The sequence below is a fragment of the Canis lupus genome, chromosome 24 (genome assembly GCF_011100685.1).
Source record: "Canis lupus familiaris isolate Mischka breed German Shepherd chromosome 24, alternate assembly UU_Cfam_GSD_1.0, whole genome shotgun sequence".
Taxonomy (NCBI): Eukaryota; Metazoa; Chordata; class Mammalia; order Carnivora; family Canidae; genus Canis; species Canis lupus.
The window spans coordinates 45,218,566-45,242,447 of NC_049245.1; the positions used below are offsets into that span (position 1 = coordinate 45,218,566).

Genomic DNA, 23,882 nt, shown 5'->3' on the forward strand with positions numbered 1-23,882 from the left:
ACTGAAGAGCCTGGGACCACTTCAAAAGCAAGTTGGAGAGAGGGAAAGGTCAGACTGAGGAGAATGCCAGAAGGGAGGTGCAGCGGGGCATAACTACTGTGTGAAGTAGGTCACACACACCGTGCAGGTTGGGAATGTGTGGGACACTATATATATTGTAGCCAAACATGAGGCAAGCAGGGAGGCATATCACAGCGGGAGTCATCCTAAAGTCTCACAACTCCTGAATACTGTTTACCATTATAGTAAATACTATATACTATATACTATAACAGTATTATAGTAGAGTCATTACTGTTTCCTGACACGGAATCACTGCTACCCTACCAATAATCGAATAAAGCTAAGATAGGAAAGGTTTTCTTCTGCTTGTCTACACTAAGCAAGCCACTTCCACCACTGTATTTAAATACTGGTGGTATTCACATACTCTGCTACCCTTGTACAGGCCAGCCTTAGAGAGGGAGGGCACTTACTATTCTACTTCACATGTCTGATGGCAGAAGGATGTTTTGTTGGATCCAAAGTTCATAAAATAGGAATATAATGATTTATAAAATAATCATCTACTTATAATATTCAAAGTTACATAGCATTTATTTCAACTTTAATATATAATTAAAACAAACATGTATCTTTATATTCTACCAAGATATTATTACAATGAACATTAGGAGCTTAAAAAGTACTGGTCAAAATAGCCTGCTTATGAATTAAGACTTCTACCTAAAATTAAAATTTAGAGAATATAGTAACTGGAGCCATAACTGAATAAACATACTCTCCAACAGTTGCTGAAAATACTTACATTCAGGTAAGCATTTTAAATCAGAGACTTCTCCCCCTTCTTAGCATGGCTTAATTTTTATTACATGTAGTATATTCTGAACTAGTAATACATTATATTTAGTCCAAATTATATTCATTTAAAATAAGATAAATTTTAGTTTTATAAGTACAGTTAACTCAGCAAGATTTGTGCAATATAAGTATTACTACAAAAACAAGCAAATTACTTTTACTATCTGGTTTCCCAAAAATTTTTCTTGTCTGTGTAATACAATTAAAAAAAAATTACAGACTCTTGAGGCTGGAGTCATGTTACAGTGGTTTTTTCACATCCATAAGACACCATTTCTTTGGTTTTGGAGGCTCCTACAAAAGTACTCTTGCCTGGATGACGTGTATTTTTCTCTTTGTAGGGCTACTCTGGTATTTCCTGTTATACACAAAAAGGAATAGGTGGATAAAATTGTTGATAACTAGACATCACACATGAACATTTCTTTCATGAGCCATGAATAATGACATCAGTCCTCTGCGTACATTAAGAAGCTCCTCTTCTTGCTATAGTCAGGAAAAAAAAATCACACTTAGATTTTAAATTATTATTGTAGAACCATCAAATAGGAAAAAAAAGACAAGCTAGCTATAAATTGGGATTCTTTGGGAAGCAATCCCCTTCATAAAGCAATCCCCTTGTATCAGTGTTCATGCTATCTAACTGCCCCCCCCCACCCCACCCCAGTCTTTCTACCTAGCTACAGAGTTCAGGGATCATCACTGATACTCTAGATGATCAACTGAGAGATCCAGTCTTTTAAATCCCAAATTGCTGAAATTTTTTTTTAGACTGAATTTTATTTATTGGTCTAGTTGGTTGGCTTGTTTGCTTTGAGCTAGGGTGGCTTAGCCACAAAGGCCTGGTCCTCTACCATTCCAGCACAGTGAGGTTCTATTCAAAGTGAGTACATACAATAGTACCATCTTTGTGCACAGGAGATATTACAGTATGCATAAAAATGCTATCTCTGAGACAACACTGAAGACATGTTCGCTTGGATCCCTACCCTCCAGCAGTACTTTTCCCCAGAATTGCAGCTGCTGGTCTACTAGACATCTGGAAGGTAAATGGAGTCTTGCTGTCCAAGTAGACAGGACTTCTTTCTGAGGAGCTCTGTCCTGACACACAGCCTTCAGAAAGCAGCAGGGGTCTATTGCAGTGCACAGTACTTAGATACAGGACAAAAAAATAATTCTTTGAGCTCGTTTTAAAATCAGCAAACTGATAACTCTTTTTTTCCTTAGGAGGGACTCATTTTAATCACCTGTATTAATATTTTACTATAAGTTTGCTACCATTATTCTAACTCAAGCAACAAAAATCGCTGAGCTAAAACTGTCTCTCAATCCAAAAAGAAAGAAGCAAAGCCTGTGAAAGAACTGCCATTAAGAGACGCAGCAGCATGACTGGCCCTTCCACGTGAAACTCCGACCCGAGAGTGGACTTACTGTTTCCTTCAGAAGCCTGTCTTGCAGCATTTTCATATTTTCTTTCATTGAACACATCTGTAAATGCAAAATTCATCTATGAAATTTACTGTAAAATCTTCACAGCAAAGAGGTATTAAGAGAGATACATAAAAATGTAGAAGCTGGTACCTCAGATCGAAAAACAGTGTCCTCGTAATCAGTGTTGTAGAAGACATTTTTTTCCAGTGACGCTTTCAAAAGGTGAAGCCTAACAAAAGGAGTTACTTTTGTAGTTATCATTTTAAATTGCTGTAATATGATTAGACTTTTAGACTGTTTAAAAATTAAAAATGTATACAGATTCCAGTCATTAAGAATATCACACTAACCTCTGCTGTTCACTTTTTTGATAGGCACTGAACTTCTGAAATGTCTTCTCCCAGAAATCCTAAATTATAAAATACAAAAATTAAAACTTGCAGAATTCCTATACTCCTAATTTAAATAAACAATGTGGCTATATGCTAAGCATATTCTAGATGTCACTCTTTCAGGGTTTTCCCCTTACTAAGTTTCAGTCTGTAGGTGATATGTATATATATATATATATATATGAAATCTAAAACAATTTTCTAAAGAATAAAATTAACAGTTTTCCTGGGTGTAGCTCTTTTAAGAATTTTTTTAAAGCACATACCACAAATTCTTTCTCCAAATCTTTTAAAGACTGTGAATCTTTTTCATAATTCTCCAACTCCTCTATGATGATGAATTGGAACTTTTCAAGTTTGTTGATCCTATTAAAGAAACAAAATGAGGTTATTTTTGGAAACTGTAGCATTCAGAAGATTTCAAAGGGTTTTTTTTTTTTTTATTACAGACCTATACTCCTGAATCTGTTGGTTCATTGTATTCAGATGTTGTTGAGCTGTTTTCCAAGACTGCTTAGTAAAGTAATCCATAATTTTTTGGCGGACCTGAAAAACACTAAGCTGTAACTGAAAACTCTTTATAAAATAATCTAACCAAGACTATGTTACGAACAAAGCCTTTACCATGGAAATGACTCAGAACTCAGAAAAGCGACAAATGGAAAACTTGGGGATTTAAACTAAAATGTTAATAAGTTCAATCAGAGCAGGATCCAGTTCCATCAAGGAGGTTTTGACTTGGTAAAGACACCACAGTCTAATTATTTACAAATATGCTAGTTATTATCATTCTCTTTAGGAACAGAGCCTCAAAGTCAGAATCATTACCATCTTCCAAGAAAACCCATTTGCTAGATCTAGCCAGGTGCAGAACACGATACAGAAATCAGGGCTCCTCTGTTTAGACTAGGTTGGCCTTTGATAATTAAAATCAAAATAAAACATGAGAGATTCCTAACTCTGGGAAACAAACAAGGGGTAGTGGAAGGGGAGGTGGGCCCCGGGGGATGGGGTGTTGGGTACTGAGGGGGGCACTTGACAGGATGAGCACTGGGTGTTATATGTTGGCAAATCAAACTACAATAAATTACATATATATATATATATATACACACACACACACACACACACACACACACACACGAAATCAAAATAAAATATACAGAATTTTAATTTCAGAGAGAAGCAAAGGAGGAAATGGGGCTGATGATAAAAGATGTATTTCTGCACAGGTTACCAGGAGGCAAAGAACTCTTATAAACACAGGTGTGTGGGAAAAAGAGGCAGGTGGAGAAAACAATACCTAAAAATTTCCTACACAGCATTTTTGCAAACTTCACTTCACTCAAACCTCAGCAGCTAAGGCTATGTAAGTGTACAGACCTGGTAACACGGAATGAGGGGGTTTCATGTTTTATACAGCGCCCTAACCGTCCCCATTCCATGCAACAAAAACATGAGGCATGAAAAGAAAATTGTTCAGGGTAAAAAAGAAAAATCACACTAAGAGTCCAAATAATAAAAAAACTGAAAAGGGAAATGAGACAAAGAATCCAGGAGAAGAAAGAATATGGATAATACACAGATTTTAGAAGAGAAACCTGGAGTCACCCCACTTGTCACCAGTCCACAAAGACAAAGGGATTAGTAAATGGATGTTTTGTGGCCATACGATCAAACCAGCTGAGAGTCTAGTAGAAAGCTGGTATCTCTTCATATGACTGGGTATAAATCATATATTTTTTAAAGATTTTATTTATGAGAGACACAGAGAGAGGCAGAGACACAGGTAGAGGGAGAAGCAGGCTCCCTGCAGGGAGCCCGATGCAGAACTCAATCCCAGGACCCCAGGATCACACCCTGAGCTGAAGGCAGATGCTCAACCACTGAACCACCCAGGCCTCCCAGGTATAAATCATAATTTAAAGAATGGTAACGCACATGAAATTTCCTCCTAAATTCTGCGTTGAGGCTCTCGCACATCACCTCTGAGAGTTCGTTTTCCCAGCTTTCCCCATGGATAGAAAAGTCATTTGTTGACAATGGAGATATACTTCCAGACACTAAAAAACGAAGACAATCGGGTAAAGTTAAAATATGTATTTTTTTTTAAATTTATGATAGTCACAGAGAGAGAGAGAGAGAGAGAGAGAGAGGCAGAGACACAGGCAGAGGGAGAAGCAGGCTCCATGCACTGGGAGCCTGATGTGGGATTCGATCCCGGGTCTCCAGGATCGCGCCCTGGGCCAAAGGCAGGCGCCAAACCACTGCGCCACCCAGGGATCCCTAAAATATGTATTAATACAAATTTACCCTTACTGGTCATGAAGCTGAGAACAAATCTTATTTTCAGATTCTATGTGTGATCTAAGAATTATGATATTAAAGGTATACCCTCCTATTTTTCAATTTAAAAATATTTTGATTTCTAAAAAGTCATTTTGGCAATGGCAATATCAAGATGGAAGTTTCTGGATTGTTCATTTTTTAACTATTTCCATGCTAATAACCAAATATTTAGTGACTGATCAGTAAATTCATATTCTAGTAAAGCTTATACGTGGTAATAATAAAATCTTAAAGGAGATTTAGGAATGCAAACAGATCCTTACTACCATACTTCACATAAAGTGAACTTTGTGATACAGCATCATCCTTATTAGACTTCTCCGGAGTTCTCTTTACAAAGGAGATTTTTTTGTGGGTCATTCAAGATCTAAGAAGCTACCTTCCACCATAATTGCATTTTGACACAGGCATTTGATCTACCTACCTTCGTAAGTGTGATGAACGCTATCTTCATTTTTAGATCGTTTTTTGGGAATCAAGCATACTCTCCCTTCCTCCTCCTTTTCCAATTCTACTTCATCAGCACTACTTAGATTATCTTCCACGTACATTCGTTTGCAACTAATATGCTGTATGGAGTCTTAAGAACAGTTAAAAAATAGTGCTACAATCTTGATTAAAAATACCTAATAATTTTCTTGCTTTTATTAAAGGCTTTCAGTTATTTGTATTTAGGCAACTGCGCATTAAGTTGTATCTAGTTTATTTTCAACTTGACATTAAGTTGAATACATGGTAGGACTTAAAATATAATTCCTTTAGATAACATTTCACAGTAGTATTTCTCTAATATGGTTTTTAAAGCAGTTCTGTGACTACATACCTGACACATGAGTAGAGTCACAAGGCATGTCACACCATATTTGCTCTCTTCCTTCACTAGACATGGATAGTGGAGATGTAGAACGATTTCCCTAAAATAGATATTAGAAATTGGAAACAAATTCTGTTAACAGTCTTGGCTTCACCTTTGACCATCTTTCTCAAACTGTAAAGCAAGTGAACTGCAAATGCTGTCCATTCCTTTATCAGATGGTTTTGTTTATATCCCTTCCCTGCATCTCTAACATGACATTCCTATATTCACCTCAATCCTATATGATAGCAATAGTTTTCAGCTGACTTTTTCGACTACTCCCGCTTTTCAATCCTTCCTCATTAGGATTTTGATTTGAGTCGGGAAAACAGGAAGCCATACAAAATAGAAATCTAAACTCTTCTTTCAATCTCCATTTCAGCCACATCTTTTTCATCTAACCTGGTGTTTTCCTGCTTCAGTATACAGGTTTCTCCATTCCAGTCAAAGGAATCATTTTCCTATTCCATAAAAATACATGCCTGCCCCCGGTTCCTCCCTTTACTTATTAGGTGGGTCAATAGATCCAGACCAAGCAGCGAAGGAACAGCAACCTATCTACTAAGGTGGAGGTTAAATCCCAGCCTTCCCTAAACTGTAAAATTTTGCCTTACTGTTCTGTGTTTTACAGGATATTACAATATTTTTGATGATGGACTGATGGACTACTATAGTGGCACAAAGCTCAACCAAATTTCTATGTATTCAGGAAACCAGAAAGTCCCTTATAACTATGTAAGTCAGTGGTTCAGCAGCTGTATCTCACTATTTAAGACTTACAACTTCTCATTTAAAAAATGTCAACTTTCTTCCATGATCACAACATCCTGCACTTTAAACATCAGATTTTCAATTAACAAGTTAACAAATATTAAAACATTATTACTAGAGGCCAGTAATCTGATTCTTATAAGGACTATCTTAGTTTAAGTTGGTTAGTTGTACTACCCTTTAAGCCTCTAACGCTTTGTCCAAGATTTTCATTGTTGTTTGCAAGTTCAACTTCCATCAACTGTTTTTTCTGAACTATAAGTACTTACATCTGAGTAGCTGTTCCAATTGTGTGTTTCTTATGTAAACACCACAGAATTTATATTTTTTCTATTCATAACAGTATTACTAATTGGGAGTATGAATGAACAAGACATATGCAAACCCAAAGGAAATTAGAAAATTACTTAAAGCCAAAACCACGGTATGGAACCAAAACTTGGGATGCCTGGGTGGCTCAGCGGTTGAGCACACCTGCCTTCGACTCAGGGTGTGATCCCAGTCCAGGGATCCAGGCCCACATCAGGCTCCCAGGAGGGAGCCTGCTTCTCCCTCTGCCTATGTCTCTGCCTCTCCCTTTCTGTGTCTCTCATGAATAAATACATAAAAAACTTTAAAATAAAAAAAGAAACCAAAACATATGTGTGTGTGTGTGTGCTTTTTTTTAAAGATTTTATTTATTCATGAGAAACACACAGAGAGAGCAAAGACACAGGCAGAGGGGGAAGCAGTCTCCCTGCATGTGGGACTCGATCCCAGGACCCTAGCTAGGATCATGACTTAAGCCAAAGGCAGAGACTCAACCAATGAGCCACCCAGGTGCCCCCAAAACTAATGTTTTGAGGGAATATTTCATTTGCTGCTAAAATTCGTCACCCATTCACAATTTAATGGGAAAAAGTCCTTAGACAACTAAAACGTTAATTTGATAAAAGTATCCACCAGAAACTACGAATAAGCATGCCTGCTGGTACAGTATCTAGTTAACACTCCCCCCGAGGTCACTGTCATCTTAACAATAAAAAACTTAAGTATAAGGACTGGAATGGAAAATACAAAAATTATCATGAGTAACTGCCTATATCCAAAATCCAAGAGGACCTATGGCAGGGAATTATGACAGAATTAGTCAAGGTAGTTGGAGATATAAAAATCAACAATGTTTCTATACAAAAGCAAAAAATTAAAAATCCAGAAAATATAGTTTTTTTAATACAGTAAAAAGAAAATCCATAAAATGTAGGAACTAATCTAATTTTCTTTGTGGAAGATTTGGCATAATTTTGTTGTAAATAATACCAAAATGTAGAGAGAAAAATATATGGATGAAAAATCTCAGTATCAATATTGGGAAATGGAAATTCTTCCCTTAGACAAACTCCAAAATTTATGTGGATGAGTAGAGGGTCAAGAGCATGTGCAAGAGGAGTGTGGAGTGGTGAAGTACCCTGGTAGCATCAGGCTCTACTGATGAAAGTGATGTGGCCTCAGCACACAGAGAGAGCCTGCCTTACAGCTGGCCCCCTAGTTGTCTGGGCTGTGCCCAAATGATCATTGCAAACAATGGAGACAGGAGAGTACCTCATGCACTAATTTACTATACACATGGCAAAGAGAAAGCCTAGAAAGATTGAAAAGCTAAAGGTTGAATTTTTACCAGAAAGGAATAGGACAGTAGCTGAGGGATTTCTTGAACACAAAGACTGGTAAATTTCATGATACCATTTTTTTGTCCTATGGAAGTTTTTTATTTAAATGAAAAGATACATACTGGAAAAAGAATGTTTGCATTCTTTTGCATTGTACATAACAATGTACATAACAATGTACATAACAATTCTTTTGCATTGTACATAAATACAGAATTAATATCTAGAATATTTTAAGAACTACAAATCAATAAGAAAAAGCCAATGATGCAATTATCACAAACTAGCCAAAAAACAGGAATACTAATGCTGTTAATCAATAAAATGCACATTAAAGTTACTATACTCATCAAACTGACACAAAGAGAACCATATAGTAACATACAGTTAAAACTGTAGAGAAATGGACACCATCATATAGCAGTGTTGGAGACTATAGCAAATTTCTGATATCTAAGAGTCAACAGTAAATGGGAAACAGCCAATAAGTATATAACAATTAAAACTCCAACTAGACTGATAACATAAAGTAGGTAGGAGATTTTCTAGGTTTTGAGATTTGCAAGATAGGATACTGAAAGGATAAAGGGTTCAGGGAAACCAAGGATGGTAGAGCAATTCTGACAAAGGACAGTGGGATTATGATCCAGTGGGAAACTGGTGTTCAAACTATGGTCTCTAGAAACTGAGAATCTCGCAAAGGTGCTTTGGGGGTTATTAGGGAGACAGGCTGAGTAGGTTAGGGTGCAGACCTCCTTTCTGCTTTAAATAGTGTAGTCCATTTTTATCTGTTTGGCACATCGGTGCTTTCATGAGAGATTTTGTTAGAAAAATATGCTCTCTAAAAACTACTGGTTAAACAGAATAAAGGGAATAAAATCCTGTAGGAATAAAATCATTCGGTTCAAAGTGCTAGGACAGAAGTTTGGTTTTATTAGAGGTTTTTAGGTGGACTGAACTCTCATTGATTCCATTTCTGTATACAGAGCTTAGCACATATCAAGAGAATAATATATTTGGGTATTTGCCAGGTATCAGATATTAATGCTTACACAATCAGACTAATTTTTCACAGCCCCACTGTGCAGATGAGAAAACTAAGGTGCAGAGGGATTCATTAATTTATAAAATGTTACATAGTTAGCAAATAGTGGAGTCAGGATTTATTTAAAAAAATTTTTTTAAATTTATTTATGATAGTCACAGAGAGAGAGAGAGAGAGAGAGAGAGGCAGAGACACAGGCAGAGGGAGAAGCAGGCTCCATGCACCGGGAGCCTGATGTGGGATTCGATCCCGGGCCTCCAGGACCGCGCCCTGGGCCAAAGGCAGGCGCCAAACCGCTGCGCCACCCAGGGATCCCTGGAGTCAGGATTTAAATGCAATTCTGACTCAAAACTCTTTCTGCTATGCCCAGTTATAGTGAACTATATGATCCTGGTAGTCAGTTCTGTAACATTACTTCTTTAAGATCCTCCAAATTAATACATCTATATAACCCAAGCCAAAAAAAAAAAAAAAAAAAAAAAAAGAGGGGAGTGGAGGTGGCATGGGGTTTATAAACTGGTACCAAAGTATCCACAACTTATACTATTCCTTGTAGGCATAACAGTTTTAGCTACCCTCCCTCACTTTGACCATAATTGATTCCTATCTTTAATGTCTTTTTACAACCCTTCAGAACATACCTACATATAAGAAGAAATAGTACATTTGATAATATACAAAAGAGGAAGAATAAAGAATTTTTCAGGTACCATAAAATTTGTTCATTTTAGTATTCATTCATGAACTATGTGGTTTGGATGTACAGACAAGTAAGCAGTGCCTCTGTGGAAGTGATCATTCCTATAGCAATAGTGCTAACAGCACTCAATACTTCCCACAACACCACATTCTTACTCCTGTACAGCTACTTACTAGTCTAGAAGTTTCAGAGGCTTTTTACATCTCAGTAGGTTATTCTTCTCCCACAGACCAAACCCCAGAACTCTATATTAAGTGGATAAGCAATATATATTTGATTAAGATTAGAGGCAAATAATTTACCCTCTCTGGTATATCTGAAAAAGGAAAAAAAAATCATGTATATTCTTACCAACAAGAAGGACTGTGGAATTAGTGAGCAACTTTCTCTTGCACATAATTTTTTGTCACTGTTTGTAGGTGACTTTATTGGACCTCCAACTCCATATTTACTGTTTGAGGATTCAGGTGAAGTTTTCAGAGAAGGTGATAGGGATTTTGTCACACCATCAAAATCTTGAGTAAAATCCCTTTCTCTTATTTTCTCTGTACCTGTATTGCCTCACAGAACACAAAAAACAGATGGCAGGTATTGTCACTGGTGTCCACTTCAGAAATAGTACAATTATATTCTAAGAATATAATGATTAGGGATCCCTGGGTGGCGCAGCAGTTTGGCGCCTGCCTTTGGCCCAGGGCGCGATCCTGGAGACCCGGGATCGAATCCCACGTCAGGCTCCCGGTGCATGGAGCCTGCTTCTCCCTCTGCCTATGTCTCTGCCTCTCTCTCTCTCTCTCTGTGACTATCATAAATAAATAAAAATTAAAAAAAAAAAAAAAAAAAGAATATAATGATTAATCAAATCCTCAAATATTATCTATATTTAAAAAGATAAATGTTCAATAAATCAAGACCAAACTATATTTAATTTGTAAGACTCTGAAAAATATTATGGCTCATTTAAAAATGTAATTACAAGAAATTTCAAAAGTTCAAACAAAATTATCTATAGTATGAGCTGCTCTGTAATGATCAACCTAATCTTGAGTATTTTGACATCCTAGCCAATACTGTCACATAAAGATAAAGAATTTTCTGGTTGGAGATAGCTTGGGAAATCATCTTATTTAAATCCTTCATATATAGACAAGGAAATTTATGGCCAAAATAAACCTTAGTGTAAATGATTCTCAGTTTTCAGATCAAATCAGGGCATATGCATCTGTCTGTTAGTATGTGGTTATCTGAGATGACAATGGTCTATGCTCTATGAAAATATTCTAGAAAAGAATGAATCAGCTACTTTGGAGAAAGTATATGTTAACTTATTTAACTGAATTTTAACCGAAAAGATGGATACTTGGAAATGCTTTAAAATATCCTTAAAAGGAGCTTAAAAAAAGTACAAACTTATAGTTTCCAAACTAGAAAAGTGTGTGATGTATATCTGTGTATACACCAATACTCCAAAGAATATGAATTTTTGTCAGTTATTTTTAAATAAAAGCAAAACCTGAAATCACAAAAGATAATCCACTATGGGTCCACAGAATGACCATGATATTTCTTGGGGACTTTAGTCAATGAAATGTATAAAAGAAGAAGTAGAAATGCTCATCATTATTTTCATGTTATTAAATATATCTAGGGATTAAGCACCTAAAAGTTTATTCAGTTTTCACATTATAATTTGTAAATATAAATACTTTCCATATTGAAGCATTTGGTCTTTAACTCCCTACCATTAAAGACCTGACTGTCATAAGGACAACTGTTGTCTACTTTGCAAAGACCACGTTACTAACATTTACTAGTTCAAAAAATGAAGTTTTGAGTACCCATAATTTTGAAGGGCATATTTGTTAATCTTCAAACTCTATTTTCACAGAATTATAGTTATAACAGAAATTTATTGAATATTTTATAAGAAAAAAAGTGATACTGACATCTCATTACTTCTATAGAGGATGGGCTCCCAGATAAAGATATAGGAGATAAGCCAAGGCTATTATCTCTTATAGCATCTTTTGGTAGAGATGATGGTATATCCTTTTGTTTTTCGGCAGAGAAGGTGTTCTGTTGTTTCTTTGGAAGCTTCATGGTTTTGCTTCTGGAATGGATATTCTCCTCCTAAATGTATTGACAACTCTCAAATTATACTTAAATGCAAAGAATTTATACTTGAACATATAAAACAAATTATGCTGAAATAGTAAATATCTTCTACTATTTACAGGCACAACAGGGGGCTCAACACAAGTAGCGGAGGACTTTCTAATATACTAGAAGGCATATGACAAATTCACAGAAAAATACAGTTCATGGATTGTAATATTATAAGAAATACAAACAAAATGCTGTAAGAAGATTATATCCAGTTTAGAAAAACCAGAAAAAGTTCCTGGATTGCATGGTACTTGTCATGCTTGGGAGCTGTTAAAGGACGTGGTGAGGGATATACTAAGGCCATGAGAGACCCCTAACAGCACAGGGAGTGGAGAAGCAAGGGTCTTGTTTGGTACGTGTGCTGCCGAAGCAAGCACGTCACAGGTTCTGTTTGGGAGTCATGGGTTATTCTGTTTGTTTTACCGGGGAAGAGAGGAAATGAGCTTGCAAAGGTATTCTGATACACTATTTCACTATATGGAGATTTTCAGGGTTTTTCTTTGAAGTTAGATAAGAGGAAAGGTGGCTTGGGAAGACTCAGCTGGCTATGTGCATAGTAAATTAAGAAGTGATAGAAAATCCGGAGATAAGTTATAAAGTCCTTAAAGTCTTCCAAGTAAAGGTTAACAAGGTTAGAAACAAGGGAAGATGGAAGTTTAATGATGTGAAATCAGAACAGAGTAATGGCCAGAGACCTACCTTTAGTGTCAGACTCTCTGGGTCCAAACCTTTGTTTTACCACCTCCTACCTGTGTGACCTTGGGCAAGTTCCTTTATCTCTTTGAGCCTCAATTTCTCATTTGTAAAATGAGATGTCAATAATAATACGAGTCACCTATGGTACTTAAGAGATTTTAAGAAGTTAAAGTACTTAGCATAGCACCTGGCATATTGTAAGCACTGAATTTTTTGTGTTATTGTTTTGCTTTTTACTTTGTTAAAAAGAAGTCTTTCTAGCACAGATGGCTAGAGAATACATCTGTAATATTCCCAGAGAGAAGCCAGGGATGGACACAGGTGGGCAATATATGGGAAGAATCTCAGGTCCATTCAAGAGAAAGATTCACAGCTTCCCAACAGTCTGCACTTTTTTGGAGTATAATTTTGAAAAAAAACAAGCATTTTTCTAATTCAAAGATATGATCTTCAGGTTATCATTTTCTTAGAGCCAAACATCTGTTTTGTAACACTAATGCCAATTTATCACACATTTTGCCGCATTGTCTAAAGATCAACTTTTAACCTATAAAATTTCTCATGCAGAATGTTAAATCTTAAAATGTGACAAATCTGACATTTTTGCAAAAAATACATCCTATATTTAATATTCTCACAGGCTTTTCAGAAATTTTTAGTCTGAATTGTATCTATTTACCTTTACTAGCAATTTCTCTTTAAACGAAAGTGAAAATTCTTGTTCATTCTCTGATTCTGAATTTGAGAGATCTTTATAATTTTTTTTGGTTTTTGTCGCTCTTCGTGGAAGTCTGATTCTCCCATCTGGAACTCTCTCCTCTACCTTTTTGGTGATGTTTTTGTTGGGTGTCTTTAGGAGAAAAATTTCTAAATTATTAGATCAACATTTGAGATATAAGAAATACAAACTATTTGCTGTAAAATTGGCACTATGACAAGATATACATAATATATTTGTAGAAATAAAAAGATTCCTGATTAATATTTTTCAGACTGGATTTTATCTTTCTGTCCTTATATCTTCTCTATCACCTTTTTCTATCCCTGTCATTAAAGGTCTGAGAGGCCTGGTATATATTACTTAACGCATGTAAAAAACAGGAAAAAAAGAGAAGCAGAGATATCAAAAGTTCCTAGAACTACAGAAGAAAACAGGCCAACATGATCCAAAAAGGGAAAGGTAGGAGGATGCATGCAAAGGCTAGAATAATTATGGAAAAACAAGTAACCATAAGGATAAAATTATGAGATGAAAAATGAATTTTTTTACATGACAGAAGAAATATAATTTTAAAGGGGTGTTTGAACACAAACTTCTTGGCTTTACCATTTTAGATTTTGGTTGTCCCCTTTCCAAAGATGGTCCTGCAATTCAAGAAAATAAAATTTTCAAATAGATAAGAACTGGCATTAAATTTTTTTTGAATATTTTTGCATAGAAGTTAAAATTATGGGCAGCCCGGGTGGCTCAGCAGTTTAGTGCCGCCTCCCGCCCAGGGCCTGATCCTGGAGACCTGGGATCAAGTCCCACGTCAGGCTCCCTGCATGGAGCCTGCTTCTCCCCCTGCCTGTGTCTCTGCCTCTCTCTCTCTCTCTCTGTCTCTCATGAATAAATAAATAAAATCTTTTAAAAAAAGTTAAAATCATAACACCAAGAATAAATACATCTTTAAACTCATTCAAAAATTTAAATTTCAAGATGATTTGAGGCTAAACTGACATTGATAATTTTATAGTGTTTGGTAGGATACAAATTGCCAATTTCCTTTCATATTCTTTACATCCTAAAACTTCTTAAACATGCAGGAGAATACATAACATAATCTATAAAGTCAAACACCTATATGAATCTACCATTCAATTTAAGAGCTGAATTATGAATAATGATGTATCTATTTATGTGTACTCTGTATGATGGTCAATATCCCCTCTGCCAAAAGGGAATATCTTCATTATCCTGAATTATTTCTCATTCACTTGATCTTAAAAAAGAAAGTTTTACCTCCCAGATAAGTATTCCAAAACAATACAATGAACTTTGAAGAGAGTATCATCTCATTCATATGTAATATTCTATGATTTGCTTTATTTTTCACCATTGTTTCTAAGATTCATCCATATTACTGAGAGAAGCTTTAGTTTCTATCCCTTTTTTGCCTTTCAAGCACAAATAACTTTCTAAATATTCTCTGAAGCCTAAGAAATGGGATTACCCAAACCAAGGAAGCAAGGAAGTTCTGGGAAAAAGGTCTTCCAATCCTAGCAATAACCCAGATCCTACATATGGTCTTGTGATCATTCAGCCATTTAAACAATTCACTCAGAAGATCAATTTTATTTTATTTTATTTTATTTTAAAGATTTATTTGAGAGAGAGAAACAGAAAGCGTGAGAGAGTGAGCTGAGCAAGGGGTAGGGACAGAGGGAGGGCAAGAAGCAAGCTCCCTGCTCAGTGGGGAGCCCAAACCAGAGCTTAATCCCAGGACTCCAGGATCATGACCTAAACCAAAGGCAGGCACTTAACTGACTGAGTTACCCAGATGCCCTGACTCAGTAGTTTAGTTTTTGAAGTATTTACTGATGACAGTATTCTAATCTTGAATGGTCTCAAGATTTCTGATCACCTACCCTATGTTACAAATGACTGTAAACTCTCTGAGAGCATGTGATTCATATCATGTTTCTCCTTGGCTTATAAAACACTGCTTCGAAGTCCAGGAACGTGACCAGATGCAGTACATCTTTCAGCATCTTCCCACAAGTCTGATCTGTGCTCCAACTACCCCAGTACTGCACTCCCTGCACTAGCACATGATGCTCTTTCAGACTTCTGCCTCTTTTATAGATGATTATCCTGCTACTTCTCTTCTTCATCTATTTCAAGATTCAGCCTCATTTATGAACACATGCCAAACTTCATTTCCACATTTCTATTTTTACTTCTGTTTAAGCCATCACCCAACTCCCCCCAACATATGCACAAAGGTTACAACTGGTTATTTTTATCCTGACAAAAAAGCTGATTCCCTTAAAATACATATCAATTTAAAAGTTCAGAGTTATGTTGTCTTTTAAAAAAGGAATATATAAAATTTTTGTGTTTTGTAAACCATCTAGGAAAATGGCCAGTATGTCTAGCCAAAAACCTATACCTCAAACTCTTGTTCAATTATTTTAAGAGAGTCACTAGATGAAGTAGAAGCCATATGCTGAGAAGACATTCTGTGGAAGATATAGGCAAAAATATTTCTCCAAGAAAATTGTTTTCCTTACAATATATCTTTATATGAATTCTATGTGAATTCCTAAAAATCATGTGCTGGGTGCGACAGGAAATAGATGTCCAAGATTTGATTTTTGCTTAGAGTACTGGTTTCATGAGTGCTTAATAATTCATCATTCACAGTAATTGCTAAATAAGTGAGTAACAGTAGGCCATTAGAAGACCAGCAATTAGAGTATGCATGAACCAAAGAATAGGAAAATCATATTTTGTGTCTCTTAAGATCTCAGTAAAAAAGAAATTTATCTATAACTACATTACTAAAAATAATAAAATGAAAAAACAAAACATCTGTAGTGTGGTGTATTTGCTCTTCTTTTTCTATTCATAAGGCTATGTAGTTATAAACACTAACTACATGTACAAATATACTTATCAACCAACAAAGCATTTCATGTAGTTTAAATGGTAAAATCAGTTGCAATATTTCTCTAAAAAGTGATTTCTTACTTGGTTTCCCACTTTTATGTTTCTTCACATTTTTATTTCTGCTATAGTCTATTAGCTGTGGTTTTGATTTTGGTTCCTTTAGCCAGCTAACATCAGTCTTGCTGTCATCACATACGTATTCAGTGTCAGTATCACTAAAGAGATTTTTGTTTTTAGGGTCTGTTACAGTCTATAAAAAAAAAAAATCCTTGTAATAGATGAAGAAACATGTCTCATTATATACTATGCAAGGTAAGTTAAGCCAAAAAACAACCCCAGGCAACAGAAAAACTTAATTTTTTGGCATACTAATCTACCTAGCATTAACGAAAACATATCTAGAAAGTCACTCAGAAATCCAGATCAGGGACTGAGATTCATATTCTGTTGTTTTAAAACTGCCTACTCCCACAGAGACATAAGTTAATGTCATCAAAGAAAATAACTAAAACTGTCATATCTTCTATTTCTAGATGATCACAAACAGCTCAGAGACCATGACAAAGTCATAGGGGGCCCATGGATAATCTCACAGAAGAAAAAAAAGTCCAAATAATTTTGTTTTCTAGATCTGTGATCATCTTTCACATTGGAAAATTATTTTTAAAATACTGTTTTTAATAGATATACTGATATCATAACTCACTTTTTTATCTTTTGTTTTGAGAGAAGTTTCAAGTTCATCATGATTCCTTAAACCTATCCTTAAACAAAAATATGCATTAATTTTAATTAACTTTAATTATTTGTTCTCTTAAGGTAACATGCACTGGACAGTTAGACCTGGGTCTTCAGCCTTACTCTTTTACTAAATTCACTATGTAATTCTGGCCAAGTTGCTTATGCTCTCTGACATCAGTTAATTATGAAAATAACAAGGTCAGATGAAAGGACTAAGTCCTTTCAACTTTATCATCTAAGAGACACAACTAATATAAAAGAGCATGGAATTTGCAAATTTATTTTAGAAACAAAGGCTGAAATATTAGAAATATAATGGGGTAATCATGCCAGTAGCATTTTTATTCATTCTTCTCATTTGTTAAAAACTCTCAAACAAACTGGGAGGAAATATTGAAGAAAAAGAGTAAGTTTATTTTAGTTTGATTCATCTAATTCTAATAAAAACACCTACAATTTTATTGAATTATCCACACGGGCTTCTGTAGCTGTAGCTTGAAATTCCTGGATCTATATTGTGAATAAACATTAAAACATTTTTCTTAGTGTTGAATTGAGGTAAACAAAAATTTTAAAAATAAACATATAAAATCTAGTGTCTATTACTTCCTTTCATAAGATGCATCAATAAAATTAACTAAATATTTTTATATTTAAGAAGAAAGCCACTATTATAAAATATACTTTAAAAAAAAGCTGGTACTGAATAGAATGATGGATTGGCAAGAGAAAAACTAGAGTAAATGTTTTTAAATTTCTCATATCGAGAAGGAAAGGGATTTTCTTGATGTAGTAGTGTCAGTACCCCCATGCCTCAATTACTCATTTTTCACTACTTTAGTCCAAAGGATTTGAAAGGAAACCAAATGTACCTAAGTTGGTGCCAAATAAATTTTGAAACATTTAAAAATATTTTAAAGCATATCTACAAGAGAACGGAAACCAAAAAACATACACTGTAATAACTCTATGGTAAATACAAAATAAATGCTGAATAATTAAATAAAAAACCACTGATTTCTAGCTTACTCCAAGTTTTATAATAGGCTCATCAGCTCCATTCAAGTTAAAATTATAAACATCATTCCTGTAAAAATAAAGAGAAATATTAACTCCAATATATAATAAATTTTCAAATATGAAGAAAACTAAGATCTATGAAAAATTACTCACAATTGGCATTCAGAAGTAACATTAACAAAAGTAGTCTTCAGTTGTCTGTAACTTTTTTTCTGAACCTTTTCCTAAACACAAAAAAGTCTGTATAACTTTCAAACTTGTACATTAGTATACTTGGCAAACAAAAAACATATGCAATTTTTATTTTCATATATTTTTTTAGTTTTTTAGATTTTTATTTATTTATTCATGAGAGACCGAGACAGAGAGAGAGACAGACAGACAGACAGAGACACAGGCAGAGGGAGAAGCAGGCTCCATGCAGGGAGCCCGAAGTGGGGACTCCATCCCAGGACTCCAGGATCACGCCCTGGGCGGAAGACAGGCGCTAAATCGCTGAGTCACCCAGGGATCCCCATATTTTCATTTATTTTCTACTTGTTCCTACTCATGTTTTACATCTGTAACTATTTTCTTAATGTAAACTGTATAAAAGTATTAAATATTTACACTTAAAAATTTTAAAGACTTTATGAAGAATATAATTTGAAAGTACTATAAATTATATATAAAATATAATATCCTTATATCTTTAAAATGCACTGGCATTACTCTACACAGGTATCCTACAAGCTGAACCTTAGTGATTTTAGAATCACAAAACAAGCATGCTTCTTTTTTTCCCAGACTCATTTGCTTTAAAGTCTTAGATAGAAAAACTTTGGGAACGACTACGTTTTTTGTTTTTTTTTTTTTTTTTAATTTTTACTTATTTATGATAGTCACACAGAGAGAGAGAGAGAGAGAGAGGCAGAGACACAGGCAGAGGGAGAAACAGGCTCCATGCACCGGGAGCCCGACGTGGGACTCGATGTGGGACTCGATCCCGGGTCTCCAGGATCGCGCCCTGGGCCAAAGGCAGGCGCCAAACCGCTGCGCCACCCAGGGATCCCCGGGAACGACTAAGGTTTATGTAAAATCACTATTAATATCACTAAACAATTATTGAAAGAAATACTCTGATGTCTATTTAATAAGTTGGAAATATTAAAACTATTCATTTTAGTTATTCATATTTAATTGTATTATGTATTTGACTATTTTACATATAATTATTTGTATTATTTCAAAAAGTTTATCCCTCAATATATTACTCTTCTGTCACTTATCTTATCCTTTCCAGTATGATTTTTACCAGTGTTTACATACATCTGTTCAATTCATCTACTGCATGCTAGCATGTGCTAGGTATTGCAGAAGAAACAAAAAATAAGCCAAAATATTAAAAAAGATATAAAAGGGAGCAAAAGTGTTATACAGGGTACAAAGATGATTCTAAACAGAGTCTAACAGAAGACACAGGAGAGAAAAAAAAAACTGCAAGAGTGAGTAAAATATCAAGAAATGGTACAAAGAAATTGGTGTTGGGGACTCCTGAGTGGCTCAGTTGGTTGAGTATCTGCCCTGGGTTCAGGTCATGATCCCAGAGTCCTAGGATCAAGCCGCTTGTTGGGCTACCGCTCTCTCTGCCATTCTCCCTGCTTGTGCTCTCTCTATATATAATAAATAAAATAAAATCTTTAAACAAAAAAAAAAAAACAAAAAACAAAGAAATCAGGGCATAGATTCAGAATTCTTGCCCATTTGGATTTTGAGTCAGGACACTGTGGAAGTTTTCAAAAAGGTGGCAGATTGAAGTGAGACTGGCAAGGAGGAATCAAGTTTTGAGGACCAGAAAAGAGTGTGAGAGTACACTGACCCAGTTCAAAGTTTTTTCCAAAGAGTAGAAGAAAAAAGAGAATAAACACTTAGGAAAGACACTTCAGGGAATCTCAAGTTCTTCTGCTTCGGCTAAAGGAGACCTGCGTAGGGAGCTAATACTAGGAAATAAAAACAGACTTTCAAAGGGACTAGGAAGCCAGCCTGAGCAAAAGGGACCAAAGAAGGAATCTGAACAACAGAATGACATGACTGAAGCTCTGTGCTTTAAAGAAAAAAAAGCTGGTCCTGAATAGAAGGCCAGATTGGCAAGAGAAATACTAGAGGCAAAAAGAATTACATAAAAGCTTCTGCAATAATCCAAGGATTATAAATTAGAACTCAAACTAGGAAAAAGGAGTCACATGGGCAGAAGAGGGGAGATTTAAGAGTAATGTACAGAAAGTGAACCTCAAAACTTGAAACTAAATAGATAGAAAGTAATTATGAGGAATAAATCAAAGAGAATTGATATTTTAAGTCTGAATAAACAGTAATCTTTTTAAACAAAAAAAGAGACTTAAGAAGGATCTTATTGTTAGAAGAGATGGGATTACTAGGAAAAAAATGAAGATAAACATTTTTTGAATCAGGTACCAAAAAATGAAAAGATCTCACTCACATATAGAAATAAAGCTTTTTATTTTTTTTGAAAAGTAGAACAGAAAGAGGACTACTTTGAGTACTTGCCACTAAACTTGTTGATTGCTTAATCCATTTATCAACATGCTGAAAACATTAGTTCCATCCTGTATTGCGATTCTATCTTATGTTTACAGTCAAATATATAGTGTGACTATACATTTGGTATAATTAAATAAACGAAACCTACCTTGCTGAGCTGTAGATCACATTTGCTTGAAAAACCACTATAAGAAAGGTTTTGTTAAAATTAAAAAAACAATTCAATATCAGAATGTTCTTCATAAAAGCCACTGTATATAAGGTAAAACATTTGGGTCACTAAGTTTACATTCAATATGCTATAAATAAATGAAATGTGACAACACTAGCCTGATACTTGTGCAACTTTACTCCTGGTAAATAGCAACACTAACTGTTAATAAGCTGCATCATTCATGCAGTAGGAAGTGCCAAGCAATTGGAAATGAATGGTTCTGCCAAGAGAATAATTGTTTTGTGTCTTATAAGGCCAGAATTAATTTAAATATGAATTAATCACCAATCTGTAAAGAAATATTTTGCAGTAAGAACTAACCTTCAGAAAGACTGCAAACAAAAAAATGTGTATTTTCTATATAAAAGTAACTCATTTCAGCTAATTTAAATTTCACATTTCATTAAGCAATATATTTAAATTTATTTAGTTTTACTCATCACTAGGCTCAATAAAGAAAATCCTAAAATGTCTATATCCTAAAGATTTATTTATGAAATGGTATGCTGTATCAATACGGTATTTTTGATACTTTATAAAATTAATCACATACTTCAATGACTAATTTCAAATTGAGTTCCCTTCCTAAATAATTTAAACAGCTACTATTTATAAAAGTAAATAAGTAACTAGGTGTTCTCTACTGGAAAGCTGTATTATTTGAAGATGTTCAAAACTTACCTTCTTAAAATTGTAAAATAATTTAGCTGTACCTGTCAGAAAAATATTTATGTTGAAAATTTAAGAACATACCTGTCAATCAGAGACTCCTTGAATTTTCTTGTAGACTGTATGTTATCCTTCGTTTTGTATCTCTTATTAATTTGGTTTATCAAGGATTCTGCTGCATCAGTAAATCCTTTCTCTTTTGACTTTTCTCTCTGAAACAATTTAGAAATTACCTGAAGACTCTACCAGTTAACTTTCAAAGGAAATAAAGGAATATTTAAGAAAAATCTGGTTCTCTATATAACTAAAAAGAACCATAAAGTAGGTAAGAAATTATTTACTAAGTCTGGGCTTTGTTAGACATTAAACAACACAGGATAAGACCTAACATACAGAATGGTGCAGAGTGCTCTGCAGAGATCAAAATAAAAGTTTCTATCCATGGAAAAATAAATCATATTAAAAACTGAAAGCAACTAAAAGGTGAGTCTTTGAAAAGATCATTAAAATCAATACATCTTTAACCAGGTTAGCTAAGGTAAAAAAAAAAAAAAAAAAAAAAAAGAAAGAGAGAGAGAGAGAGAGAAAAGACAGAAATTACTACTATCAAAAATGAAACAGAGGCTGTCACTCTTATGGACATTAAAAGGCTGATAAAGGAATATGAACAATTCAATGCCCACAAATTTGATAACCAAAATAAAATGGGCCAATTCCTGAAAAGGCAAAATCTGCCAAAACTCATATAAGGAGAAATGGATCACCTAAATAGGCCTACATCTATTAGAGAAATTGAATCCATAATTAATACCTTCTTTTTTTAAGATTTATTTATTTATTTATGATAGACACACGGGGGGTGGGGGGCAGAGACACAGAAGGAGGGAGAAGCAGGCTCCATGCCGGGAGCCTGACGTGGGACTCAATCCCGGAACTCCAGGATCACGCCCTGGACCAAAGGCAGGCGCCAAACCGCTGAGCCACCCAGGGATCCCCTAATTAATACCTTCTAAAACAGAAAGCACCAGGCTCCAGATGGGTTTACTGGTAAGTTCTACCAAATACTTAAGGAAGAATCATATCAATTTTCTACAATTGTCCAGAAGACCAAAGCAGAGGGAATAATTCCTAACTCAATGAAGCTAGTGTCATCTTTCCACCAAAATCAAAGATATTACAAGAAAATTACAGACCAGTATCTCTCACGAACATAGATACAAAAATCAACAAGACATTAGCAAATTTTATTCAATGATGTATAAAAAAGGACTATATACCATAACTAAATGGTATTTATTCAAGATATGCAAGTCTGATTCAACATTTGAAAATCAATTAACAATGCATCATACCAATAGGCTAAAGAAAAATCACACAATTAATATAGATACGTGAAAAGCATGTAACAAAACCCAATACCCCTTCATGATAACAATTCTTAGAAAACTAGGAAGACAGATGAATGTCTTCAGCTTGATAAAAGAAAATCTTACAGGGATGCCTGGGTGGCTCAGTGGTTGAGCATCTGCTTTTGGCTCAGGTCGAGATCCCAGTCCTGGGATCGAGTTCCTCATGGGGCTCCCTGCAGGGAGCCTGCCTCTCCCTCTGCATGTCTCTGCCTCTCTCTCTCTGTGTCTCTTGTAAATAAGTAAGTAAGTAAGTAAGTAAGTAAATAAATAAATAAATAAATATTTTTTTAAAAATGAACATCTTCCAAAAAACAAAATTATAGCTAATATCATACTTAATGGAAAGAAATTACATGTTTTCCCACCAAGATCAGAAACAAGGGTAAGATGCCTACTCTCACCACTCCTATTCATCATCAAACCAGAAGTTCTAGGAATGCAGTAAGACAAGAGAAGAAATAAATGGTATACAGAATCGGAAGAAATAAAAGGGTTTTTGATGACAGTTTTAGACAGAAATAAAACTGTCTACACGACATCATTGTCTATGTAGAAAAAAATCTCAAAAAAATCAACAAAAATACTCCTGGAACTAAAAGGCAATTGTGATAGCACTGCTGAAGGATATAAGGTTACTATACAAAAGTTGATTGCTTTCTTATAATCTAGTAATGAACAAGTTTAAAATTACATTTCATTTGCATTAGTACTCCGCAAAAG

General features: G+C 34.9%; 1 protein-coding gene across 10 annotated transcripts in view; it reads right to left on the reverse strand.

Annotated features, from left to right (window-relative positions):
- Positions 1-573: 573 nt before the first annotated feature.
- SYCP2 (synaptonemal complex protein 2) overlaps positions 574-23,882 on the reverse strand; it is an 80,169-nt gene continuing 56,860 nt past the window's right edge. For 4 of the 10 annotated variants that reach the window (XM_038572763.1, XM_038572765.1, XM_038572764.1 and 1 more), the window contains exons 24-43: positions 21,838-21,965; positions 21,019-21,055; positions 18,483-18,553; positions 18,339-18,396; positions 17,764-17,819; positions 17,275-17,332; positions 16,650-16,818; positions 14,244-14,281; positions 13,596-13,766; positions 12,001-12,184; positions 10,406-10,614; positions 5,857-5,947; positions 5,458-5,613; positions 4,626-4,747; positions 3,136-3,230; positions 2,951-3,050; positions 2,643-2,701; positions 2,443-2,521; positions 2,293-2,349; positions 574-1,347 (exon numbers count right to left, since the gene is read on the reverse strand). In XM_038572763.1, coding sequence (XP_038428691.1) covers positions 1,270-1,347; positions 2,293-2,349; positions 2,443-2,521; positions 2,643-2,701; positions 2,951-3,050; positions 3,136-3,230; positions 4,626-4,747; positions 5,458-5,613; positions 5,857-5,947; positions 10,406-10,614; positions 12,001-12,184; positions 13,596-13,766; positions 14,244-14,281; positions 16,650-16,818; positions 17,275-17,332; positions 17,764-17,819; positions 18,339-18,396; positions 18,483-18,553; positions 21,019-21,055; positions 21,838-21,965 — 2,016 coding nt within the window. In that variant the 3' untranslated portion in view covers positions 574-1,269. Of the gene's footprint in view, positions 1,348-2,292; positions 2,350-2,442; positions 2,522-2,642; positions 2,702-2,950; positions 3,051-3,135; positions 3,231-4,625; positions 4,748-5,457; positions 5,614-5,856; positions 5,948-10,405; positions 10,615-12,000; positions 13,565-13,595; positions 13,767-14,243; positions 14,282-16,649; positions 16,819-17,274; positions 17,333-17,763; positions 17,820-18,338; positions 18,397-18,482; positions 18,554-21,018; positions 21,056-21,837; positions 21,966-23,882 lie in introns of those variants that run through there. The other 6 variants (XM_038572768.1, XM_038572766.1, XM_038572767.1 and 3 more) reach the window with 6 other exon arrangements.